The sequence below is a fragment of the Periplaneta americana genome, chromosome 2, assembly GCF_040183065.1.
Source record: "Periplaneta americana isolate PAMFEO1 chromosome 2, P.americana_PAMFEO1_priV1, whole genome shotgun sequence".
Classification (NCBI taxonomy): Eukaryota; Metazoa; Arthropoda; class Insecta; order Blattodea; family Blattidae; genus Periplaneta; species Periplaneta americana.
Genome location: NC_091118.1, coordinates 191311400 through 191332704, shown reverse-complemented (window position 1 = coordinate 191332704; position 21305 = coordinate 191311400). Strand labels below are relative to the sequence as shown.

The window sequence follows — 21305 nt, the reverse complement described above, 5'->3', positions numbered from 1 at the left end:
CTGAGCTACATCGATGGCTCTACTAAAAGTATACAATACATAGCCAATCAGATTATTAAATTTACAAACGCAAACGATCATTCATAAGTTGAGCTATATTATAATACAAAACAATTTAATTAAATTTAAGGTATAAACAATTCAACCAGTTGTGATATACAGAAATTGATAATACATATCATGCAAACTACTTCAAATTACAAACACAAACAATTTATCAGTAGAGCTATATAGATTACTATTCAATTTAAAGAGAGGTTGGTAGTGACTCTCAGGTAATTAATAATTATACAGTATATAAGAATGTACTATTACAAAATTTATTACTTATTATTAGTAAAAATCTTTCACTGTAAATCACATATTCTTTCAAAATATTGTACAAAAGTTTGACGTCGGTATAAACACTTTTTGTTCTGAAAATGAAATGAGTAATAATAATAATAATAATAATAATAATAATAATAATAATGGCTTTAAAAATGAACATGCTGTAATATAATAAGCAATTAAGAACTGCAAGATTAAAAAAAAAATAAGAAAAGAAACTGCCCAACAAATTAACAGAAAATGAACTAATTACTGCCACTGAAAGTCTTTATTTACCTCATTTACATTAACACTTGTCAAGTTTTGGTACGACTTATTTCCTTATTAATTCCTCCTTATCCATGGCTGTAAATCTACACGGCAATATTTGTTATTAATAAATAACAATGTACACGGCCAGCAGTATCACAACTGTGCATTTACATTGAGAGGACAGATGGAGAGAATCATGACGTTCCGTTGCGACAACCGACCAATCAGAACGCTAGTTTCAGGCAGCTGCATCTTGAAAATCAAACCAGTTTGATTCCCGCTGAACGGCGAGATGTGCTGCGATATGCGTAGCGAGATGAACTACTCCAACATGTTTTTACCCTGGCATCATGCATAGGACTCGCGTTAGGAAATGCGCGCTGTTTCGAATCCTCATAGGGGAAGAAATTTTCTCATGAAATTTCTGGCAGTGCATGGAACCGGTGCCCACACAGTATCGTGATGCACTGGAGAGCTACGATAGGTAACGAAGGTTTGCGACTCCCAGCTATAATGACTGGGGGATCATCGTGCTAACCACACGATAGCTCCATTCTGATTGGATGATCGTACACCCCTGCTTCGGCATGTGAACATGAGGTCAGCAGCCTTCTAGTCGGTCTGGATCCTTCAAGACCTGTTGTGCCACTGATTAATGTTGTTGTTATTATTATTATTATTATTATTATTATTATTATTATTATTATTATTATTACGCATATACTTAATATCGTTGTAAAATCTTTGAAACGTAATTTATTTCAGTCATCCAATTTTAACAAACAGGTTAAATTTAATATTGTATCGGCTTCATATTATTATAAGGTCGTTACTAAGCGGTAGATTTCTCTATTATAAAGATGGTATGGTTACATTTTGAATGTGCCGCAGCACAGGGATTATATTGAAGGAGGGGTAGGATGACTATGCTTTACGTCGATGTAGATTTTGTTACTCTGACTGTAAAAAATTAGAGGAAGGAAAAGATTATGGATAAAAAAATAATACCCAGATCTAAATATATATATTTTTTTTTAGTTCCAGGAGCGTTCAAAACCTTGCGTAAGATCCTGGCCTGGAGATATTTTTACGTTAATTATGTGTTTAACATGTCATGTAGAAAATCCTTTTTACGCTTCAAACCCAAACCCCAAATGAAACAATTTTAATTATTTTATGAACAAGATTTATTGCAGGTAAATTCAGAGCTTTGTACACTCAGAGACTATAATCCTCTACGTAACAAGATTTTCACACATTTCAATAGTAGCCTACAAAGTAACATATTTCAGATGATGCCTCAATGAAACATACAAGGGTTATTAAAGAAATATTGTTACTGATTCGTTTATTTCGATTTCGTCATAAATATTTTTCTGAGGTGTGCCGTTTCATGTCTCTTCATTCGACGTCTTTACGGCGATGTCGTGGCTGCCGTCGTTGCTGGCGCAGCCGTTGTCGCTGGTGCTGCCGTTGTCGTTGCTGCGGCCGTTGTTGTTGGTGTTGGTGCTGCCGTTGTCGTTGCTGCGGCCGTTGTTGTTGTCGGTGTGGTTGTTGACTTGTGTGGGTAATGATGTGGATAATGGTGTAGGCGTATTGGGAAAGGGAGCAAATCGTAAAGGTGCGGTGGTAGCTTTGCTAGAGCAGGCGGTGCAGGATGTTGGATTCCTTGATATCTCCCAAACCCTACACGTCCTCCGAAGACATCAAACCCGCCGTGGTGGGCGAATGTGGTATACACGCAAAGCACCAGGAACACGAACATCTGGGAATATTAGCAAATGTCTAGTGAAGTATAAGGACAAGCTGATTCTGTGGCTTTTTTTTTTACAAACTTTCAACTTTCATTTAGAAAATCGTGTCCCAAAAAGGTTTCCTTCTATAATTACAGAACGCAAAGTGTGTCCTAACCTTTCTAAGTAACATTAAATGTCCATGGTAAAATAAATTATCAACGAGAACAAATTGAAAACAATTTTAACACAAGGATTTTGAAAAGAATAAAAGGAGAAAAAGGTAAATACAGGAAATACAAGGGACAAAAAATGAGACCCACAGAAATACAAGGAGAACAAGTACGATACAAAAAGAACAAGAAGTGGAATACAAGGAGAAAAATTAATACAAGGGAAACAGATTGAGTACAAGGATTGCGAAGAGAATACGAGTAGAAAAAGGGAAATACAGGAAATACAAGGGTCAAAACATGAGACGCAGAGAAATACCAAGAGAACAAATGGAATACAAAGAGAACAAGGGATAGAATAGATGGAAAGCAATTAGTAGAAGGGGAACAAATTGGGTACAAGGAGAACATAGAGTACACAAGGAAAACAAGTTTAATGCAAGTAGAATAAGATAGTACAAGAAGATCGATGGAAATACAAGGAGAACAAAGTGAATTCAAATAGTACAAGTTGGCATGCAAGGACAACAAATTTAGTACAAGACGAACATGAAAAATACAAGGAGAAAACTGAATACAAGGATGTAAAGAGAATTAAAGCAATACAATGAGAACCAATGGAATATAAGGAAAAAGTGGAATACAAGGAGTACAAGGGGAATACGTGGGAGCAAGAATAATGCAGTATAACTAAGTGAAACAAATGGAATAGGGGAAAATAATGGTAATACAAGAATAACAAAAATAACAAGTGGAATAGAAAGAGAAGACATTGAATACAAGGAGAATGAGAATACAAGGGTATTACATGGAGAACTAAGTATAGACGAGGAGAATATGAGGAGGAGAAGGAAGGGCTGGTACATTTTTATGTAACGATCAGTTCCCAAATTACCCTTTATAACTTGTAAGGAAAAAATCTTATTCCTACATAAAAACCAAACGTCTAAAACAGCAATTCAATGAATTAATGAGAACCATAGAGATTAATTATAAAGATGAAGATGTAGGCTTAGTCTAATAAAACATTAAAAGACAGAGTCAGAAATGCAGACATTCAAACTAATAGTAATATACAAGACACGCATAATAATAATAATAATAATAATAATAATAATAATAATAATAATAATAATAGAGATAATAATAGTAATAATAATAGTATTAATTATAATAATAATAATAACAATAATAATTCTTTACTTATTCCGGCAGAGTTAAGGTCCTAAGGCCTTCTCTTCCTCTCAACCAAAGGATGAATAAGTTTGTGAGAGATAAATTAAATGATGGAAAGAACATGTGAATAGAAGGGGGATACCAGAGTAGTGAAAGCGGTCAAAGAACAGAAACCCACAAGTAGATCATCTAAGGGTAGGTTACTCAAAAAATGGCGTGAATGTTGGGCATCTGAAGAACACGAGGCGTACTTAAATAAAAAGTCTTTCTAGCATAGCTTTAGTGAGAAAATAAGAGAATGAAATAGTCTATTTCAGCATCTTTCTGCATAGGCGTGTCTGGTACATTCTGTAAATTGTAAGGAACCTAAAATACTAATTCTAATGAAGATTGTACTCTTTTAAATCCCTCCCAGAGATACAGTTAGGTAGTTAACAGTACATGTACAATTGTTAATCAAAACAGATTAATTAATTTCCCAAGTAGAACTGTCTGTCTATATTTCCATTGGGATCTATTATTTCAAAATAAGAATATAACGGTAAAAACAAGAGAGGACTTACCACGTTGTTGGCCATCTTGTTGCTGGTATGATACCCAACGATAAGACCGGAATATATATATACGTGGTGGGCATGTGTGTACAGGTGGATCTTTAAATAATAACTACTTAAGGTTAACAATAAATCACTTCTCCGTCCCCGAAATTTCCTTACAACAAGATATATAGCCATGATTAACGAGTACTTATACCAGATTATTGAATTTCCGACTATAATACATTATAACCTGTATGAATCAATCCAAACTCGACAGCAGTGTCTTCAACCATTGCCTCATTACTAGAGCCCTGTGTTTGGTTACCTAAAGCCTCCAGGCAACCCGCAACAGTGTAGGTATGTATGGAGTATAGCTTGACGGCATCCAACGCTACATAGTTAAGGTCTGGTATTCAGTGAACATACGAAAACAAAACAACGTTATACGGTTGGATATGAGTGCTCCAATAGAATAATTTGGTAACTAGTACGTCATTAGATAGGAAAAACATATATATATATATATATATATATATATATATATATATATTATCAGGAATAATTAACAATTTTTCATTTGAAAACAAAATGTTTACAGTCATTGGTTGTGATTTGTAGAGACTCGTAAAGCACGCACTCATAATTTGTTTTGTTTTAAATTTTTGCTGACTTTTTTTTTTTTTCATTTGTTAATTCCAAACTTTAATTAGATCTAAAGTACCTAGATGATTTTTACTTATTGTAAAATTCAGGAGTAAATAAATTTTGGGGCCCAGACAGCCATGGTGACTAAAATACTTTGATGTGGCACCTGAATTGTGTATTTGAGTTCAAATTTTTTCAAGACTTCAGGTCCTTTCATGTCACTAAGACTAATACATAATGTTAACAAAAGCGGTTGTAGAAGGAAAGCCAAATGTGCTTTTTAAATTGAAATGGATAATTTTGTTGCGCACCTGAAGATATTTTCCTAGATATCTACAGAATGTCTTTGAGATCGTATATTTGCATTGCAGAGATATTTAATACTTATTGATAAAGTAATGGCAATGACATTGCTCCTAGCGGTGACCATTGAAATCTTGTACTACGTAATAGAGCAGCGATTGTTTCATGAATTTGCAATATTGAAATTATCGAAGTAGCCATATTTTGTAAATACAGTGGCTGTTTCTGATTTGTAGTAAACAATACAGCCCTAAAGGTACGAACAAAGGTGCTTCATAAAAGTTCAAATTGCAAGAGAAAACATGCAACTCAGTGCTTTAGGGCATTACAAGAAGCCTGTGAGAGAGAAGTTCTACTATACTGTAACTTTTATTACAAAACAACAATATAATTTTATTCTCACACCAATGATAGTCACTTTCTACAATTTAATTCTACTCCCGTCAACAATGGGATTTCCACTCCACACAGTAACACAGTATTCGTTATTGCACTCCACAGACGACAATGACAATTTACTTGGATTATTGAGAACAACAATGAACTGTTAATCTTAACTAATGTTCACAGAGCACTATTTACAAATCAGAATTGTCAGTTCTCAGTTCACAGTTCGTTTGCCTTGGCTAATTTCTTCTAGCTCAGTCACTCGAGTTCACAGTATCTCGAACCCCAGACCTTCAGAGACAGTCCACTGAACTTCGAACTCAGGTCCCCCAACTGCGGTCCACTGCACTCAAACTCAGGACTTCGGATGCTCACACAGCTGCGGACACACTCAAGTCGAACTCCGGTCTCGAAGCTGGCTTCACTGCTACACAAGACTGGCTGGCTTGCTGTCCAACGTTTACAACAACAACTGCCCAAGTTCACTCGCATCTCTTTTTTTATAACCAAACCATAGCTACGAGAAGCTACGATCTCGCGAACAATCCTCAGATGTCGAGAAGATGACGCCTATCCAGACCTCTCTGGATTTCTCCCCTCAGTCACCAGCTGCTTACTTCCCCCTCACCCTTCGTCACGCCCGCGCCACCACCTCGCGCCCAGGAAGCAGATGCGCTCGCAACTTGCGCCGAACCACGGCCGACCTAGCCGTTCTTCCGACGGTCGTGAGATCGAATCTCACGTGGCTGTCACAATACTGAACTACTACAAGTTGGGTGAAAGAAAAACATTCGCTTTCAATCAAGACTTGACATCAGAAGAGCTTTAGATTGATCAGTGAGAGAGATACCCAGAATTGTTGCCGCTGATGGGGTCCGCCATTTTTCAAGAATTTGGAAATGTATTGTTGACATGACCGAAGACTATATTCGAATTATGTAATGTCAGAAGTAACCTAAATAAATTTAGTGTGAAACTGTAACTATATTGCCATTACTTTGCGAATGTCGCAGTATATTTCAGTGAATGTATCTTTATCTTAGCTTAAATGGATTTTTTATTAGATGTGTGGTCAAAATGTGGTGGCTTCTGAAAGTAAAGAGGCTAGCCCCTGATTTTTTTTTTTTTTCGTTTTGTCTTTCCCCGCATATAAGTTGGCTATATAAACACTTTTTTATTGTTAATAAATGCAAATGGTATTTTTTATATATGTACTATTTCTGCTGTTCATCGAATTACGTACACAGTTACAGGAATAAACAGATGTAAACCCACAGTATCGGAACATGTGGAGAGACATTGAACACGCAACTTGCTCTCGGCACCAAGCATAGCATGTATGATCGATGTACACCTAACTTGTACTCAAAGTAACCAGACGCAAGAGACTACTCTTAATATGAAGCTCTTCCTTCTTGTTCATGATCCCTTTTCCATTTTCTTCTTTCCTGTTCCAGAGCATCGGACAGACTTATTGGAAATTTCTTTTAGTTTCACTTCTTTATGTTCCATGCCGTAGCTTCGTGGTGTAAGGCATCATGCTTTCGACTCTCGTTACGGAATGCGGTCTGGTTCGAGTTCTTTTGGGCAAACAATTTTCTCATGAAATTTCGGCCATTGTATGGGACCGGTCCCCTAGCAACAAGATAATACTGGGGAGCTATGATAGGTAGTGAAATCCGGTTTCGAAATCCAGCTATAACTACTTTAGTGATAATTGTACACACCACATATTAATCCGTTATGTTCACATCTGCTGAGGCATATGGACATTTCGCTAGCTGTCGTTATGCCTCTTTAGCTCTTCACCACACTATTATGATTATTATTATTATTATCATTATTATTATCTTACGGTATTATTATTATTATCGTTATAAAATCTTCGAAATGTTATTTTTTTTCATTCATCCAATTTTTAACAAGCAAGTTAAATTTCATATTGTGTCGGCTTCATTTTATTACAAGCTCGATACTACGCTGTAGATGTCCATATAATAAAGATGGTATTGTTACAATTCGAACGTGGCCCAGCACCAAGTACAGATATTATATTCAAGGAGGGGTAGGAGTTCTATGCCCTATGTCGATGTAGATTTTGTTACTCTGACAGTAAAAAATTAGAAAAGGGGAAACGAATTAGGATTTTAAAATATTGAAATCTAAATATATGTTATTTTTTTAAGTTCAAGGAGGAGTTCAAACCCGGTAAACCCCCCTTTCCTACGACCCTCGAAATAGATTCACGTTTCTTACATTTATTACGTTATTTATGTGTTTTACGAGTCATATAGAAAGCCCTGTTTACGCTACAAGTACCAACCTTAATTGTAGAGAAAAGAAATAATTTTAATTATTCTATGGACACAATTTATTGCTAGTAAATTATCATTATCATTATTATTATTATTATTATTATTATCATTATTATTATTAAGTTCCGCGACATGGCGTCCTGATCTAAGGCATCATGCATATGACTCGCGTTAGGAAATGCGCGCTGGTTCGAATCCTCATGGGGGAAATTTTTTTTCATGAAATATCTGCCAGTGCATGAAACCGGTGCACACCCAGCATTGTGATGCACTTGGGGAGCTACGATAGGTAGCGAAATCCGGTTGCGAAAGCCAGCTATAACGACTGGGAGATTATTGTGCTAACCACACGATACCTCCATTCTGGTTGGATGATCGTCCACCTCTGCTTCAGCATGTGAACGTGAGGCCACCAGCCATCTAGTCTGTCTGGGTCCTCCAAGGGCAATGTGCCACGGATTAATAATAATAGTAATAATAATATTATTATTATTATTATTATTATTACTATGTTACGGCATACTTATTAATATCCTTATAAAATCTTTGAAACGTAATTTATTTCAGTCATCCAATTTTAACAAACAAGTTAAATTTAATATTGTGTTGGCTTTACTTTATTACACGGTCTATACTTGGCAGTAGATTTCTCTATAATAAAGATAGTATGGTTACAATTCGAACGTACCGGAGCACCAAACACAGGGATTATACTGAAGGAGGGGTAGGAGGACTATGCCTTACGTCGATGTAGATTTTGTTACTCTGACAGTGAAAAATTAGAGAAAGGAAAACGATTGTGGATAAAAAAAAATACTCAGATCTAAATGTTTTTTTTTTTTTTTTTTTTTTTTTTTTTTTTTAGTTCAAGGAGGGTTCAAATCTTGCGTCTGATCCTTAAAATATTTTTTCACGCTAATTATGTGTTTTACATGTCATGTAGGAAACCTTTTTTACGCTTCAAGCCAAAACCCTAAATTAAATAATTTTAATTATTTTATATGAACAAGATTTATTGCATGTGAATTCAGAGCTTTGTACATTCAGAGACTATATTTGTCTATGTAAGAAGTTTGTCACACATTTAGATAGTAGGCTACAAAGTAACATATTTTAGATCATGCATTAGTGAAACAGAGAAGGATTATTAAAGAAACATTGTTACTGATTCGTTTATTTCGATTTCGTCATAATTATTTTTCCGAGGTATGCCGCTTCATGTCTCTTCATTCGACGTCTTCACGGCGATGTCGTGGCTGCCGTCGTTTCTGGTGCAGCCGTTGTCGTTGGTTCTGCCGTTGTTGGTTCTGCCGTTGTTGCTGGTGCTGCAGTTACCGTTGCTGCTGCCGTTGTTGGTGCTGCAGTTGTTGTTGTTGTTGGTGCTGCAGTTGCCGCCGTTGTGGTTGTTGACTTGTGTGGGTGATGATGTGGATGATGGCGTAGTGGGAAAGGGAGATAAGCGTATAGGTGCGATGGTAGCTTTGCGAGATCACCCGGTACAGGATGGTGGTAGACAAGTTGGATTCCTTGATGTTTCCCAAGTCCTACACGTCCTCCGAAGCCTTCAAACCCGCCGTGGAGGGCGAATGTGGTATACACGCAAAGCACCAGAAACACGAACATCTGGGAACATTAGCAAATCTCTAGTGCTGTATAACGACAAGCTGATTCTGTGGCTTTTTGTTACACACTTTCTAGGGATGGTGGAGATAGTTATGATCGACTTTCATTTGGAAAATCGTGTCCGGAAACGTTTCCTTTGATAATTACAGAACGTAATGTGTGTGCTAACCTTTTCAATTAACATTAAATAGCCATGGAAAAATTAATTATTAATGAGAACAAAATGAAAACAATTTGAACACAAGGATTGCGAAGAGAATACGAATAGAAAAAGAGAAATACAGGAAATAAAAGAGGCATGAAATGAGACCCACAGAAATAAAAGGAGAACAAGTGGAATACAAAGAGAACAAGAAGTGGAATAAAATGAGAAAAATTAATACAAGGGGAACAAATTGAGTACAAGGACTGCGAAGAGAATACGAGTATGAAAAGGAAAATATATCTTAAAGACAATATATTTTGCCTGTTTTCATTCCATTATGTCCTACGGAATAATATTTTGCGGAAATTCTTGCAGATAGTAAAAATATATTCTTACTACAAAAAAGAGCCATTAGAATAATAGTTGGAGCAAAGGCTAGAGGATCATATAGATTATTTTTTTAAAAAATTAGAGATTCTAACCTTAGCAAATCAATACATATACTCTACAATAAATTTCCTCTTATGTAATAAAGAAAATTTTCCAACTAACTCAGCCATACATAGTATAAATACCCGCAGAAGAAATGAATTTCATACGCCATCATCAAATTTATCATACTTTCAAAGGGGAATACGTTACATGGCGATAAAAATGTTCAATAGTCTTTCTGAAGACATTAGGAATCATAGCCAAAACCCTGCATTATTTAAGGTAAAAGTAAAAAATTACTTAATATCTCACACTTTCTATTCTGTAGATGAATTCTTGACATTTCACAGTACTGTGTAAATATTATAATACCATTAAATGGTAAACATATTACATTTTATAAAATATTATTGTTATTAAGGTATTAATTCAGTACATATTTCATATTTGCATTTTATATGTATTGGATTTTATTGTTAAACGTAAGAATTGGACATGTTCTTTATTCTATGCTATAAAGCAAATGTAAGAATATTATGGAACGAATAAATCAATCTGTCTATCTATAGGAAATACAAGGGGCATAAAATGAGACACAGGGAAACACGAGAATAAATGGAATACAAAGAGAACAAGAAGTAGAATAGAAGCACAACAATTAGTACAAGAGGAACTAATTGGGTACAAGGAAAACATGGAATACACAAGGAAACCCTGTTTAATGCAAGGAGAATTAGGTAGTAGGGTTAGGTTGCCTAATTCCGTGACATATTAAATAAAGTCTATTCTTATGCCAAAATTGCAATAAAAACTTTCAAATAACACCTAAATGACGTTATTTGGACCTTTAGATACAGTTTTTACAACATTCATTGTCAACAGTTTCACCAAGTTTGTTATATAATATATTATTCGTCATTGTTATACAGTGGCTCCTAAATCCGTGACAGGGATCCGAATTCCGTGATAGCGGTTTCCTAATTCCGTGTGTGATATCCTAATTCCGTGATACTAAAATAATCCTCGTTAACTGCTCAAAAAACAAACGTGTATTTGGAAAAGCATATTAATGTCATGGTATATATTTTTTTAATATGATTAAGCAAGAAATTACAATATAGAAAAAGGACCTCAGTGACAAAATTCATAGAAAATTCTTGTGTAACTACAGAAATATATATTACATTTTAATATATTATAAACAAAATAAACTATTGAATTATAACACCATTATTTCTCATTATTTATATTCTTAACGACAGCAGTAATTAAATTAATTATATGCCCTATTACTTTATTACAATTATAATTGATGTTTTCTTATCTTATTTCTATTATTATTTCCACGAACTATTTTCTTTCATAGACATTAATTTTCATAATTTAGCGTTGGCATCACTGGTCGAGTGAGCCACGAAGGAGAAATATGAAAATAAATCCGAAAATGGGAAAGCTCCTGTAGCATTGTTATTGTCTCACAATGTTTAAATAATCATACACATTGATTCAGCTGACTATAATCTACAGTAATATATAATTTTTACAATGCTATATTAATTCTTACCTCAAATATAAAATGATTCTTCAGGAGCGGTCACAAGAGAAAGAACAACTTTCTGGTCAACCACCTTTCACTGAACAAAAACTTCTACAGTCGACTGCTTCTATTCAAAGGGCGGGTAGTCAATATAATTGAAAAGAAGACATCTTCTGGCATGTGTTTGGTATTTCAAAAACTTAAAAGTCAGAGACCACAACTCCATGGCAGTCAATTGAAATATTATCACGGGGTTAGAGGTATCACGGAATTAGGCAACTTTATTTTACCCTATAAGAAGATAGATGGAAATACAAGAAGATCAAAGTAAATGTAACAGTACAAGTTGGAATACAAGGAGAACAAAGTTTGTACAAGTCGAACAAGAAAAATACAAGGACAAGACATGAATAGAAGAATACAAATGGAATGAAAGCAATACAATGAGAACAAAGGGAATGCAACAAAAACAAAAGGAATACAAGGACAAAACTGGAATACGGGGAGAACGTGGGGATACATGATAGCAAGAATAAAGCAATGTAACTAAGTGAAATACAAGGGAATAGAGGGAGAATAAGGGTAATACAATGATAACAAAAAGAACAAGTGCAATACAAAGAGAAGAATTGGAATACAAGGGTAATACATGGAGAACTAAGGATAGACGAGGAGAATACAAGGAGGAGAAGGAGCGGGTGGTACATATTTACTGTATGTAGCGATTAATTTCCAAATTACCCTTCATAACTTGTAAGTAATACAGTCTTCCTTACATAAAAACCAAACGTCTAAAACAGCAATTCAATTAATGAGAACCATAGAGATTAAAGCATTAAGAAAAAGATGTAGGCGTAGTCTAATGAAGCATTTAAAAATAGAGTCAGGAATGTAGATATTAAAAATAATAGTAACATTCAAGATACACATCATAATATTAGTAATAGTAGAGATAATAATAATGTTATTAATAATAATAATAATAACAATAATAATTCTTTATTTATCCTGACAGAGTTAAGGCCATAATGCCTTCTCTTCCACTCAACCAAAGAATGAATAAGTTTCTGAGAGCTAGAGTAAATGATGGAAAGAACAATGAACAGAAGAAGAATGCCGGAGTAGTGAAAGAGATCAAAGAACTGAAACCCGCAAGTTGAAGATCTAAGGGTAGATCATTCAAAAAATGGTGTGGATGTTGGGCATCTGAAGAACAAGAGCGTACTTAAATGAACAGGCTTCTAGCATAGATCTATTGAGAAAATAAGAGAAAGACATAGGCTATTTCAGTATTCTTCTGCATCGTCTTATCTGATACATTATCCAACTTAATTCTAATGAAGATTGCACTGTTTAAATCTCTCCTAGAAATTATCTTAGATAGTTCACTAAATATATGGTAATTCAAAACAAATTAATTAATTTTCCAAGTAAAAGTGTCTGTCTGTATTTCCATTGGAATCTATTATTTTAAAGTAAGAATAAAACCTTAAGAAACAAAAGAGGACTTACCACGTTGTTGGCCATCTTGTTGCAGGTATGATACCCAACGATAAGACCGGAATGTATATATACGTGTTGGGCGATGTGTGTACAGGTGGATCTTTAAATAACAACAACTTAAGGTTAACAATAAATCACTTCTTTACCCAACAAATTTCCTTACAAACAAGATATATAGCCATGATTAACGACTACTTATACCAGATTATTGAATTTCCGAATATACTAAATTGTAACCTGAATAAATCAATCCAAACTCGACAGCAGAGTCTTCAGCCACTGCCTCATTTGTAGAGTTCTGTGTTTGGTTACCTACAGCCTCCAAGCAACCCGCAAGAATATAGGTATGTATGGAGTATAACTTGACGGCATCCAATGCTACTTAGTTCAGGTCTGCAGTTCAGTGAACATACGAAAACAAAACAAAGTTATACGGTTGGATATGAGTGCTCCAATAAAATAATTTGGTAACGAGTAGGCCTACGTCATTAGGAAAGGAAAAAATATATTTTATAAGAAAGAACGAAAAATTTTTCATTTGAAAAACATAAAATGTTTACAGTCATTGATTGTACTCTGTAGAGACTCGTAAAGCACGCACTCACAATTTGTTTTTCTTTAAATTTGTCCTGATATTTTATCTTCATTTATTAATTCCAAATTCAATCAGACATAAAATATCTAGATGCGTTTTACTTATTGTAAAAATCAGGGGTAAATAAATTTTGGGCGCCAGAAGCCATGGAGACTAAAAAATTTTATGTTACACCTGAATTGTTTATGGAGTTCAAAATGTTTCAAGTCTTCAATTTACTTTATGTCCCTAGGGCTAATACTAATACTAATGCTTTTCCAATTCACTGCGGGCTAAAGCCGGGAGGTGCACTGTCACCTTTACTTTTAAACTTCGCTCTAGAGTATGCCATTAGGAAAGTTCAGGATAACAGAGAGGGTTTGGAATTTAACGGGTTACATCAGCTGCTTGTCTATGCGGATGACGTGAATATGTTAGGAGAAAATCCACAAACGATTAGGGAAAACGTGGAAATTCTACTTGAAGCAAGTAAACAGATAGGGTTCGAAGTAAATCCCGAAAAGATTAAGTATATGATTATGTCTCGTGATCAGAATATTGTACGAAATGGAACTATAAAACTCAGAGATTTATCCTTCGAAGATGTGGAAAAATTCAAATATCTTGGAGCAACACTAACAAATATAAATGACACTCGGGAGGAAATTAAACGCAGAATAAATATGGAAATGCCTGTTATTATTCAGTTGAAAAGCTTTTGTCATCTAGTCTGCTGTTAAAAATCTGAAAGTTAGAATTTATAAAACAGTTATATTACCGGTTTTTCTGTATGGCTGTGAAACTTGGACTCTCACTTTAAGAGAGGAACAGAGTTTGAGGGTTTTTGAAAATAAGATTCTTAGGAAAATATTTGGGGCTAAGAGGGATGAAGTTACAGGAGAATGGAGAAAGTTACACAACGCAGAACTGCACGCATTGTATTCTTCACCTGACATAATTAGGAACATTAAATCCAGACGTTTGAGATGGGCAGGGCATGTAGCACGTATGGGCGAATCCAGAAATGCATATAGAGTGTTAGTTGGGAGGCCAGAAGGAAAAAGACCTTTGGGGAAGCCGAGACGTAGATGGGAAGATAATATTAAAATGGATTTGAGGGAGTTGGGATATGATGGTAGGGACTAGATTAATCTTGCTCAGGATAGGGACCAATGGCGGGCTTATGTGAGGGCGGCAATGAACCTCCGGGTTCCTTAAAAACCAATAAGTAAGTAAGTAAGTAAGTAGGACTAATACATAATGTTAACAAATTCGGTTGTGGGAAGAAAGTCAAATGTGCTTTTTAAATTAATATGGATACATTTGTTGGGCATCTCAATATATGATCCTAGATATTATCTTCAGAACATCTTTGAAATTGTCGACCTGGCTGGAGAGTTGGTATAGCGCTGGCCTTCTATGCCCAAGGTTGCGGGTTCGATCCCGGGCCAGGTCGATGGCATTTAAGTGTGCTTGAATGCGACAGGCTCATGTCAGTAGATTTACTGGCATGTAAAAGAACTCCTGCGGGACAAAATTCCGGCACATCCGGCAACGCTGATATAACCTCTGCAGTTGCGAGCGTCGTTAAATAAAACATAACATTTTTTTTTTCTTTGAAATCGTGTATTTGTATTCCTTAGATACTTAATATTTGTTTAATACTAGGAAATTGGATAAGTAATGGCAACAGTGTGTAAATCAGTGCTCCTAGGGGTGACCATTGAAATCTTGTACTACATAATAGAGCAGCGATTGTTTCATAAATTTGCAATATTGAAATTTTCGAAGTAGCCATATTTTATAAATACAGTGGCTGTGTTTGATTTGTAGTGAACAATACAGCACTGAAGTTAACAACAAAAAAATTCAAGTTGCGAGAGAAAAACATGCAACTCGTTGCTTTAGGGAAGACCTGCAGAACTGTAGCTCCTGAGAGCGAATCCTTTCCTCCCCTTTCTTACCCCACCCACCTCTTCTACCTGTGCGGTCATGGCGTTCTAGTTACGCTCGGCTGCATCAACACTCATTCTCGCGGCGGAAGTCGATCATCCCCAACGAAGTGGAGTGAGGCTGACGTCATATTTCCCCTTCTTGCGACTTCTGTAGGCCTGCTTTAGGGAATTACAGGACGCCTGTGGAAGAGAAGTCCTGCCATACTGAACTACCACAAGTTAGGTGGAAAAAAGGCATTCGCTTTCAATCAAGAGTTGACATCAAAAGAGCTTTAGATTGATCAGTGAGAGAGATAACCCGAAATGCTGCTGGGGATGGAGTCCGTCGTTTTCAAAGAATTTGGCAATGTATTTTTGACATGGCAGGAGACTATAATTTGAATTATATAATGTCAAAAGTAATCTAAATAAATTTAGTGTGAAACAGTAACTATGTTGCCATTACTTTTCAAATGTCGCAGTATATTTCAATGAATGTATCTTTATCTTACGATGAAAGAGTAATGGAACGGAGAAAAATCTCTCCGGCGCCGGGATTTGAACCCGGGTTTTCAGCTCTACGTGCTGACGCTTTATCCACTAAGCCACACCGGATTCCACCCCGGCGTCGGAAGAATCGTCTCAGTTTTAAGTTCCAACTCTTGGGTTCCCTCTAGTGGCCGCCCTCTGCACTACGTCATAGATATCTATGAACCTAGGACCGAAGTCCACACATGTGCTGAGGTGCACTCGTAATGAGTGACTAGTTGGCCGGGATCCGACGGAATCACTCATTACGAGTGCACCTCAGCACATGTGTGAACTTCGGTCCTAGGTTCATAGATATCTATGACGTAGTGCAGAGGGCGGCCACTAGAGGGAACCCAAGAGTTGGAACTTAAAACTGAGACGATTCTTCCGACGCCGGGGTGGAATCTGGAGTGGCTTAGTGGATAAAGCGTCAGCACGTAGAGCTGAAAACCCGGGTTCAAATCCCGGCGTCGGAGAGAATTTTTCTCCGTTCCATTACTCTTTCATCGTATGATAACGCAGAATATCTGCATGGAAATATTATATGTACTTCGGTACATTATAATAATATATATCTTTATCTTAGCTTAAATGGATTTTTTTATTGGATGTGTGGTCAAAATGTGGTCGCTTCTGAAAGTAAAGAGGCTACCTCCTGAATTTGTTTGTTTTTACTTCTTTTTTTTTTCGTTCCCTGCATATAAATTGCCTTTAAATAAATAGCTTGTTATTGTCGTTAATAAATCCAAGTTGTACGTCTTACATGAGTACTATTTCTGCTATTCACCGAATTACTCACACAGTTACATGAATAAACAGATGTAAACACTCATTACCGGAACATGTGGGGAGACTGTTGAACTCGCAACTTGCTCTCGGCACCAAGCATAGCAAGTATGATCGATGTACATTCAACTTGTATTCAAAGTAACCAGACGCAAGAATCTACGCTTATTTTCAAGCTCTTGCCTTCTTGTTCATGATTTCGTTTCCGCTTTCCTTTTCGATATTCCCGAGAAGAAGACAGGCTTATTGGAAATCTCCTTTAGTTGCACTTTTTTATGTTCCATGCCGTAGCGTCGTGGTGTAAGGCATCATGCTTTCGACTCCCGTTACGCAATGCGGTCTGGTTCGAGTCCTGATGGGCAAATAATATTCTCATGGAATTTCGATCAGTGTATGGGACCAGTGTCCGCCTAGCATCGAGATCAATTTGAGGAGATTTGATAGGTAGCGAAATCCGGTTTCGAAATCCAACTATAATTACTTTAGTGATCATTGTATTCATCACACGTTCATTCGTATTGTTCACATCTGCTGAGGCACGTGGACATTTTTCCAACAGTCTGCAGGCCGCCTAGGCTCTTCAATACATTATTATTATTATTATTATTATTATTATTATTATTATTATTACTACTACTATTACCAGTATTATTATTATTACTATTATGATTATTATATTTATTATTGTTGTTATTATTTTTTATTATTATTACAATTGTTATTACTATTAACATTATTATTACTATTATGATTATTATATTTATTGTTATTATTATTATTATTATTATTATTATTATTATTTTATTTTAGGAACATTAAATCCAGACATTTCAGATGGGCAGGGCATGTAGCACGTATGGGCGAATCCAGAAATGCATATAGAGTGTTAGTTGGGAGGCCAGAGGGAAAAAGACCTTTAGGGAGGCCAAGACTTAGGTGGGAAGATAATATTAAAATGGATTTGAGGGAGGTGGGATATGATGATAGAGAATGGATTAATCTTGCTCAGGATAGGGACCGATGGCGGGCTTATGTGAGGGCGGCAATGAACCTCCAGGTTCCTTAAAACTAGTAAGTAAGTAAGCACTATTGTTATTACTATTACCATTATTATTATTATTATTACTATTATTATTATTATATTTATTATTATTGTTATTATTTATTATTATTATTATTATTACTATCGGTATTACTATTACCATTATTATTATTATTATTAATATTACTATTATGATTATTATATTTATTAGTATTATTGTTATTATTATAACTATTGTTATTACTATTACATTATTATTATTATTATTATTATTATTATTATTATTATTATTATTATTATAAATGACAATATAATTGAACAAATATTTCATTTTAAATTCTTAGATTGTGATATACTGTAAATTATGAACGAGAAAGAGATGTAGATAGCAAGATTAATAAATTCCAAATGATGTATGGTAGAATTCAGATAACATTAAAAAATAAAACAAGTTAAGAAACAAAGCTTTAGTTTCATAAAGTAATGTGCAGGTTTTTTCTAACCTATGGAAGCAATCATGGAATTTTAACCAAAAAACAACAACGGATACAAACTGCAGAGATGAAATTTTTAAGAAAAGTTAAAAGGTTGCACATTACTGGATGAAATACGAAATGAAGATATAAGAAGAGAACTGAACATATTCTCAATTAATGAACGTATACAAGAAAACAAATAGTAATGGATACAACATATTGGAAGAAAGGAAAAGGACAGAATAGTAAAACATACACTAAAATATAAACCAGACGGATGACGAAAAGCGGTGAGATCAAGAAAAAGATTGCTGGTATCAAGACGTGACAGGATGCAAGTCTAATCCGTGATAGTGAAGAAGAAGATTATTATTATTATTATTATTATTATTATTATTATTATTATTATTATTATTATTATTACTAGCCGTACCCGTGCGCTCCGCTCCACCTGTTAGAAATAAATATAAATTAATTACATAATTAAAATAGGACGTTTGATCCAGGGAACAACTTTTACAACAGCGCAAGATAATCTGCTTCGCTCATTACCCAATTTTTTTGCATTGCATTTATTACATATATAGTCTATTTTATGTATTTTAACACGATTCAATTGGGCATAGTTAAAATCTGAATTATAAAATAATGGATTGCTAAGCTCACGTACTGTTACTGCATACTAAATCAATACACTCTCGTTGTTCGTTAATTCTCTGATATTAAAATGAGTGTACATAAATATTATTTTAAGAAATACAGAAAACGAATGTACAAAATAGCCTATCAAATTTTCTGTGCATAAGAAGCTATTTTAATCTTACCTGTCCTCGATTTACTCAGACGTTACTGTAATAACATTATAGCATTAGGCCTATGTCCATCTAGAGAAACTACACTTTCCAATGGTGAAATAATAATTAATTATACAAATCGGTTAATTTAGCTTTTGATATGGCTTCATACAAACACAGAAACATTCTCTGTAGGCTATGTTAAATAGCTTTCGATTGTTGATGTCCAAGGCCCCTGTTTCGATTGTTGTTGTCCAAGGCCCCTTAATTCATTGCACCGTCTTAGATGGCGTTATTTTAATTTTGAAACTTATTTATCTCATTAAATATCAGTCCTATCAAAATTTTGTAAAGAATACAACTTATCGGAAATCATTTTTAAAGAAACGTTTGTTATGTAACATTTTTCACAAAAATCAATAATAAGCGAGATATTTCGATTTATTTAATTCAGGCCCCCTTATAACCCCCCTTTTAAATAAAGTATTTTGAATGCCATATAGCCTAAAATCTAAGTTACAACGAACTTAATTTATATTCCAATTTTCATATAAATCGGTTCAGCCATTATTGCGTGAAAAGGTAACAAACATAAAGACAGACATACAAACAAAAATTTAAAAAAAAAAAATGCGATTTTCGGTTTCAGGGTGGTTAATTATATATGTTAGGACCAATTGTTTTTGGAAAATCGAAAATTACCAGAAAATTTTCGGCTACAGATTTATTATTAGTATAGATTGTTGTTATTATTATTATTATTATTAGTATTATTATTATATTATTATTATTATTATTATTATTATTATTATTATTATTATTATTATTATTATTATTATTATATTCGGTCTTCAGCCGTCATGATGTTCGGTTTTTTGCGAGTAGCTGCCCGAATTGTAAAGCATAGTCTGTACCTCGTAGCTCGTATTGCTATGGCTCCTAGTAAGGACACCTGTGTTTTATGTAATATTCGGCCTTACTCGGAACACAGCAATTTCTTAAATTTGTGGGGCCCTGTGGTATTCGTTTTCATCTTGCTTGCCTGAATATTGGCAAATCAGAATTTGATGTATTTATGCAAAGTGGAAGTTTATCTTACAAGTGCCACCATAGCTTAGGCCAGGCATGTCAATTGATGCCCATAGGAGCAAGCGCGCGCTTTAGAGCCCAGGAGAGCCTGAGCGCTTTACAGCGGAAAGGAAAGAGACAGACGAAAGAGGTGGTATATGCCGCTTGGTCGAGCTATATTCAGGGATGGCCAGCACTGATTCAATAGATAAATGGAAGACAACTTATTAAAACTGTATCCATGTTAATTTTTAGATGTACCTCTGAAGTATAAGTGCATTATAAGAATGTAAGTTTTAATTTTAATGCACATTTTTCACAAGTTTGTTTTTTTTTTATTCAAAAGAAATATTTTCTCAATTTTTCGTATAGAAAAGTGAAATTTTCAGGTATAGGCCTATTTATTTAGTAGCCTTACAGAATGTTTTCGTAAATCTAATATACCGTATATACGTATTACTCAAGCTAGTGTATTGAAAGTTTTGAAAATATTCGCATGGAAATTGTTTGTAAGGAAATGAATTAACAAAGCAACTACTGTTACATCATAAGCAAAAGATACGTGCCCATGTGTTGTAAAAATGTCAGCTCTATAGCTTCAGCAGATATCGAGAAAATAATTTAATATTCTGATGATAGGAAGTTGCTCACCAATTTCACCTTAAAAGCATAATAAGAGTTTTGTTATGGAATATTAGTTACACTTAAAACATATATAGCACCTAGGTAACTTTGCTTTGTACTGTAATATTGTTTTGATTAGTTTATTGATTATTTTTATAGGGCTAAAGGTACCATCAATATCAATTACAACTTGTCATGCCATACTCAATCTCTTTTTTTTTATTTATTTACTTAATTAAATTGCTAAAACAACAAGAAACTGACAAGCACCACAGATCTACAAAATGAAGCTAGCTTAAAACTTATTACTGCAATATGTTATATAATGAAATATCATTACAAATAATTTATCAGCATATCAATAACAACCTCATAAAATTACT

The 21305-nt window shown here is 34.7% G+C and overlaps 3 protein-coding genes across 4 annotated transcripts in view; 1 reads left to right on the top strand and 2 right to left on the bottom strand.

Moving 5' to 3' along the window:
• Nucleotides 1–21305, top strand: part of LOC138694978 (LIM domain only protein 3-like) — a 913591-nt gene that overhangs the window by 751306 nt on the left and 140980 nt on the right. The gene's annotated exons all lie outside the window — the stretch shown is intronic.
• Nucleotides 1752–4277, bottom strand: LOC138695331 (nematocyst expressed protein 8-like). The gene is made up of 2 exons (XM_069819753.1): nucleotides 4228–4277; nucleotides 1752–2347 (listed from the first exon to the last, which is right to left on the bottom strand). The coding sequence occupies exons 1-2, from the start codon at nucleotides 4240–4242 to the stop codon at nucleotides 1997–1999; spliced, it is 366 nt and encodes a 121-aa protein (XP_069675854.1). The 5' UTR covers nucleotides 4243–4277; the 3' UTR covers nucleotides 1752–1996.
• On the bottom strand, nucleotides 8833–13178 carry LOC138695330 (mucin-7-like). The gene is made up of 2 exons (XM_069819751.1): nucleotides 13103–13178; nucleotides 8833–9476 (listed from the first exon to the last, which is right to left on the bottom strand). Exons 1-2 carry the CDS (start codon nucleotides 13115–13117, stop codon nucleotides 9093–9095), a joined length of 399 nt encoding a protein of 132 aa, XP_069675852.1. The 5' UTR covers nucleotides 13118–13178; the 3' UTR covers nucleotides 8833–9092.